The following is a 6,695-nucleotide window of genomic DNA, read 5'->3' on the forward strand; positions in this document are numbered from 1 at the left end:
TAAATATACTGAAAACATTTTAAAACTTTTTTTTTTTTTTTGAGTATATCTATTTCAAACTTTTCTTACTTTTCATTTAATAAAATGTGTATACCAATTCTCAATATACATGTAATTATAAATTATCAAGACAATGCTTAATGTTTATATTGGAACCATTATTGACGTTTAGATCTTTATGTAGGTTGTTAATGTTTATTTTGACGTTTAGATTTTTATAACAAGATAATACGACTATCTATATATGGTCAAATTGTTAAAAAACTAGAAAAATATCGACCCGCGCGATGCGGCGGGGTCTTTCAGATTTCATATTCATATTTAACGTAGTGTTATGTATTTACAGATTTAAAAACGCTTTGCTACGGGTGTGTTTGGAAACACGTGGTTAGTACCTAATATACCTAATGGACTCCGCGTTTTTAACGTCAGAAAGATCGCATAAATAAGGGAACAGAACCATCGATATGATGCGGTTATTTAGGTTGTTTATTATATGTGTGCGTCTATGTATGAGAAATATATCCCGAAATATTTAACATTTTTTAAAAACAATCCGTTTCGCGCATAGATAGTTGCGTTGTGTTCGTAAAATTATTTCGAGTTGAACGATGGTGACGGAGAAATTTAACTCGCGTCCGAAAAAATAAATAAGTCCAGCCAAAATATTTGGTGGGTTTTCAAAATAAATAAGTCCAGCCAAAATATTTGGTGGGTTTTCTTCAATAGTTTTTATATTAAATACAAAAGTTATGTTTAATACCCCTCATGTAAATGAGTAGTTGTATATTGCACCCCTTGAAATTACATCTAGTACCCCTTAAGTTTATGCCAACTTATCATTTTTACCGTTGTATTTTGAACGACCAAAATGGGTTCTTGTAGTATATATATATAAAATATAAATAAATATAAATATAAATATAAATATAAATATAAATAAATATAAATATAAATATAAATATAAATATAATATAAAAGTTAAAATTTTCTAATAAAGAGAAAATCATTTTCTACTTCGCATAGCTGTAAAAAGCTAATATGATTTCATTTTGTTGTAAAGAAAGGATTATAATCTGAAAAACAAGTTCAATAATTGTAAAATTCGTCTAGAGATGCATTCACATAGGCGTCACGTCATCTGACGAGGTGACGCCACATCATCAAAATTTTCGGTGCCACGTTATCGAATTTTCTAGTCAAAGAATTTTTTGACAACTTTTTCTGGCTAAAAAGTTAATTTTTCGGCGATAAGTCATCGGAGTAGTTGATGATGTGGCGTCACCTCACCAAATCTGATGACGAGGCACCTATGTGGATGCACAGGTGAAGGAATATTAGTTTTGTTGAACTTTTCTTCAAATCATACTCTGGTATTTTTATCAAATTGAAATTATGTTACTTTTTTAGTCAAAAAGAACATTGATATTCCCTTTATTAGAAAATTTTAGCTTTTATCTTACTATTTGGACAATTTGCCTTCCCTTTATATATATTTTTGTAACTTACGTAAGCAGTGTAGTCTTATATCATAGCAGTCTGGATACTATTTATAGTATGTAAAACTTTTCATGCTTTTTTTGTTAGCTTAGAAGTAAATAAAAATAGAAAGTTATATTTGAATTAGACAAATTTATACGGATTATCCATTTGATTTGTCTTGAATTATCGTTAGTAAGATGTCGTTAAGTCACTCGTGTGATTTTCATCAAACTACTTATTGGATAATCAGAAAGTATTTTATGACACGGATAGTCTATTAGTTTGTAAATCCTTCATATATAGTCTATTAAGTATAATTTTTTTTTCTGAAAAAGATAATTGTAATTAATAGGATTAAATATCTTCATTAATGTAATGAAAAATATCAATCAAAAGATACAATGACGGAGTCTAGTCAATCATGAGTGCAAGTTACAATAAGAGTCATAAGGCCTACAAACACAACATAAATGGGCTTTAGGCCCATACATAAGATTGAAGTCCATGACAAAGGTTGAGATTAGTAGCTCAGAAAAAGAATTTTAACTTGATATTGCACTCTAGGATCCACAAATAAATTTACCATTAAAAATGAAGTTTTTTTTTGCCAACCAAATAGTCCAAATAGTTACGGGCCCGATCATTTTCCAAAAACTAACGCCTTTAATACCGATGCCATAATACCAATCGAACTATTTATTCCTCAACCGAACTCGGGATGACTCATCTAATATTCCACCACCGAAATAAATTCGTCCAAATTTTAAAAGACCATTTACACTGAAGCAACAAATGATCGACAGTTTCATTTTCGAGCATATACCAAATGCATAAAGTAGATTGGTTAGCGAGTACGATATTTCTTCTAGCTAAAACATTTTTCGCGGTGATGCTTTTCCTAATAGCTAACATAGGGAATAACATAATCTTAAATGGAACGTTATTGCCCTAAACGATTTTTGGCCACCAGCCCACCATTATATCTATATATATCTAAATGATAAAGTCCAAATGAATAGTAAACTTAATAGGTTACACAAACTTCCAACAAACCTTTTCTTTTATACAATTCAACCTCACTCTTTTTAACACTTAACTTTATAGTTTTCACAAACTTACCATAAACTTCTCAAACACAAAATCTCATTCATTATAAACCCGCCACACATTATATTATATTATATCTATATATCTAACGAGAAAGTCCAAATGAATAGTAAACTTAATAGGTTTCACACACTTCCAACAAATTTTTCTTTTTTTACAATTTAACCCCACTATTTTTAACACTTAACTTTATAGTTTTTACAAACTTCTCACACACAATCTCTCATTCATTATAAACCCGTCACACAATTTTTACTATCTAATAACTATTCATTATTATTATTATTATTATTATTATTATTATTATTATTATTATTCTATATTCTATCTATCTAAAAGTAATAGGCAAAATGAATAGTGAAGTTCATAAGGTTTACAAAATTACAACAAACTTTAAAAAAAAAAAATTCAACCACACCTTTTATAATAGTTAACTTTATAGCTTTTATAAACTTACAACAAATTTTTCACATTTTATAATTTAAACATAAAACCTCTCATTCATTTTAAATCGACCACATAATTATATTATACCTATTTACTAAAAGGTAAAACTTTATAAATAGTGAACTTTATGGTTTCTATAATTTTACAACAAACTTTCAATCTTCTGAAATTCAACCACAACCATTATTATCATTATGGTTTAACTTTACGTTTATTAGAAATCAAACACATAACATTCCATTTACTAATAATCAACCACATAAATTTTCACTTATTACAAATCGTTAATGTTGCTACTATTAATATAATTGTTATTTTTATGTTATTGTTATTATTTGATTTTTTTATACTTTGAGTTTTTTTTACCCATTTCAGTTTATGCCATTTGTTCTATTTTTTTCTTTACTTTTCATAATCGAATTTAGCTAACGTTCTTCCGTCGCATCGCGAGGGCGCCACAACTAGTTAAGTCTAAGTTATGAAGATGTTTATCAAGTCTCATAAAAACGTTCTATTAAAATCTTGCGATAATTTGCGAATTTTTGCCATTTATTAATTATTTTTAGTAATGCAAATAACTTGAAAAATAGGATTGTCGATGCCTGTTTTTGTTATCTTAAAAAAATATTCTCTAAAAATATTTTAAAAAGTTAAATTATCAGACCTACCATATCGTCATATGCCACGTGGATGCCCAAGAATAGATTCTGGGAATTGGGTTTATGTCATTTAAAACCCCTAATTTTTCTCGAAATTTCCGCACCAGATGCGGGTCCTGTATACCTACAATATTTCATCACATAACTTTTATTTTTTTCCGTTAGCCGTGATTTTAGTTTTTGTACGAATAATAATAATAATAATTCTGTTTCATCTCTTCTTCATCTTCCTTTATTTTGAAATTTCCGTCAAATTCTCTCGAAGCTTCCCTTCTTGACAACCATGGCGGAATCTGAAGCCAATCAAGCCACTGATTCTCTGGTATATATTTACCTAATTCTATCCTAATCATCTATCATATTACAATTTTTGATTGATTTATCCTAATTACTATATGTTTCCATTTTTTATGTTAAGTCGAGAACGATATGTACATTGAATGAATTAATTCTTTATATCTGCTGTTTATTAATCGATGACAGTATTGCTATAATTTGTAGTACTCCGTATTTGTTTAGGAAATAAAAAAAAAAAAATCAGAATTTAGGTTTTGTTTTTCTAATTGTACAAGCACATTTTCATTTATGATTGATTTGATTTGATTATATTTGCATGCATATACATGTTGTGTTGCCGTTTAAAGTAGATGATATTGCTGTAATTTGCAGATGATAATAATCATACATTTTCTTCAATAATATGAAATAATAATTTTAGCGTGAATACGTTTTATTTCAATACGCATATGTTATTATTTTTGAGTAATCCTTTTGATATATAGAAAAATTCGGGTCGGTATAGTTTCCTCTTTTATCGATCGGATCTGGTTTTCTACATTAATTATTATTAAAAATAAAAAAAATTTGCAATTATAATTATAATTATAATTATAATTATTATTATTATTAATCAAATGTTTGATTAAACTGTGAAAATGAAGGCACATAGGGATGAAGGAGAGAAGCATCTGAAATATCTACAATTTGTGCAAAGTGCGGTGATCTATTTTGTTGTTTGTTGCTCGACCGTTTATGAATATGCCAAGGAGAATGCCGGTTCATTGAAACCGAGTGTTCAAACCGCTGAAAACACTGTTAAAAACGTGTTTGGACCGGTGTATGCCCGGTTTCAAGACGTTCCATTGGAGCTCCTCAAATTTGTTGATCTAAAGGTACGAGTAGTTAGATTGTTTGAAATATTAATTAATAAATGTATTAAATTAAATAAGTTTGTTGTATGATTCATTTAATGCTAAGTATTTACTCCGTAATAATTAAAATAGGTGGGTTGAAAACTAAAATTAAAGTGGAATTTTTTTTTTTTTTTTTTTTTTTTTTTTTTTTTTTTTTTTTTTTTTGTATCATGACGTCAAGAAAGACAAGTGTAAAAAAGCTCATACATAATGTAGGTTAATCTGTAGTAACTAAAAAGTTATGTGATGTATGTGCGATGTCATCGAGTCGAGTTTGAGCAGGATTTAAGTAACTCTGATTCAAACCCGATTAAAAAAGCTTGTCCCAAATCCGGAGCCGGACCCGCCGGGTTCTCATTTAGTTGCTAACTAGTGGGTAAATGGGTTTCTCCACTTGTATCCGGGTCCCCATTTACTTACGTACTATCGAGTTAACGGGTTTTCCACGGTCTTTTTCGGGTATACGCGGCAGGTAATCGGGTATACGGGCTGAGTAATTGTTATGGACTCGGGTCTTTTTTTGGATATATGGGCCAGGTAATTGGGTTTGTATCTAAAACCATCTCCGGGCCCATGAAAAAATTATAAACCATCTCCATACCCTGGCCCTAGACAGACCCATTTACCCGGCCCGAAACCGACCCAAAAATATCGGGTTTCCCCAAGGGTTTTTTTCTCATCCCTAAATTCAAATTATTGTAATTTATTTTTTTGGAAAAGTTTTTCAAACATTGACACTGTTTGAAGTACACTTATTTTGGTAAAGCTGAACCAGGTTGGTGCTCTTTTTGTGTGCAGGTTGGCGACGCGTTGACTGAGCTAAATCGTCATGTACCAGAGCGGATGAAACAAATTCCAAACCGAGCCAATTATGTGGCACATAACTTGCCAGAAGTGACTAGAGATATAGCTTTAGAAGCATTCAAAATGACACAAAAAATGGCAAACACACTGTACATAAAATATGAGCCAACAGCTAAAGAACTCTACAATAAATACGAGCCTGTGGCCGAGAAGTACGCTGTGTCCACCTGGCAATCAATGAATAAACTTCCATTTTTCCCTCAAGTAGCTCAAATTGCAGTTCCTACTGGCGCTTATGTTATCAGTAAGTATAATTACACAGTGTGCTATACTGCAGAAAAAGGTTACCTTGTTCCCCAGTATTTACCTTTGGTTCCGCTTGATAAAATCGCTAAGGTGTTTCAAGAGAACGAGATTGATCCAACAGTTGAAACAGTATTCAAGTCGAGACATGATAAGTCTGGTTCGAAAAAAATCGCATGATAAGTGTGGTTAAAAATGGCATATGTGGTATGGTATAATTACCTTTATTAGTAGTATGGTAACCTTTTCTTTCTTTCTTTCTTTCTTTTTAATGTTGTGAGATGTGTTTTTAATTTATATGCCAGATGATGTTTCAACTAGTGGAATATGACCCCCAAGTGTAGTTTGGTTGTATTTCTGCATATTATTTTCTCTTTGATATCTGTGACAGTGTTACATATGGGACAGATTTCAGAAGCCTTTTGCATTTTCACAAAATGTGTGTTTTTCTTTTTTTGTTTGAAAAAAGGTTTTTCTGGTTATTTGACTACGTACCATAGTATTTCACTTCCTAAACGTTACAAAAGTATTACAAACTTCAAAAAGAACATCGATGGTTTAATTTGCATAGTTAATAGCAATGTGTTAATTGTTCCATTTACTGGACTACTTATACATTATACATAAGTAACACTTATCGATTATATATAGATGCATCGTACACTAGAAAGATTTTTTTTAAAAAAAGGTTTCATCTAAT

At 30.3% G+C, this 6,695-nt stretch overlaps 1 protein-coding gene across 1 annotated transcript; it reads left to right on the plus strand.

Annotated features, from left to right (window-relative positions):
- Positions 1–3,823: 3,823 nt before the first annotated feature.
- On the plus strand, positions 3,824–6,422 carry LOC139872036 (stress-related protein-like). Its single transcript, XM_071859824.1, has 3 exons — positions 3,824–4,017; positions 4,637–4,867; positions 5,687–6,422. The coding sequence occupies exons 1-3, from the start codon at positions 3,979–3,981 to the stop codon at positions 6,173–6,175; spliced, it is 759 nt and encodes a 252-aa protein (XP_071715925.1). The 5' UTR covers positions 3,824–3,978; the 3' UTR covers positions 6,176–6,422.
- The last annotated feature ends 273 nt before the right edge of the window (positions 6,423–6,695 follow it).

Source organism: Rutidosis leptorrhynchoides, chromosome 10 (genome assembly GCF_046630445.1).
Source record: "Rutidosis leptorrhynchoides isolate AG116_Rl617_1_P2 chromosome 10, CSIRO_AGI_Rlap_v1, whole genome shotgun sequence".
Lineage (NCBI taxonomy): Eukaryota > Viridiplantae > Streptophyta > Magnoliopsida > Asterales > Asteraceae > Rutidosis > Rutidosis leptorrhynchoides.

Excerpts from the sequence above, each read along its gene's own strand:
- LOC139872036 (XM_071859824.1), top strand. The coding sequence starts at position 3,979 with ATGGCGGAATCTGAAGCCAATCAAGCCACTGATTCTCTG. Across the intron at positions 4,018-4,636 it reads ATCAAGCCACTGATTCTCTG|GCACATAGGGATGAAGGAGA; the intron begins GTATATATTTAC and ends GTGAAAATGAAG. Across the intron at positions 4,868-5,686 it reads TCAAATTTGTTGATCTAAAG|GTTGGCGACGCGTTGACTGA; the intron begins GTACGAGTAGTT and ends TTTTGTGTGCAG.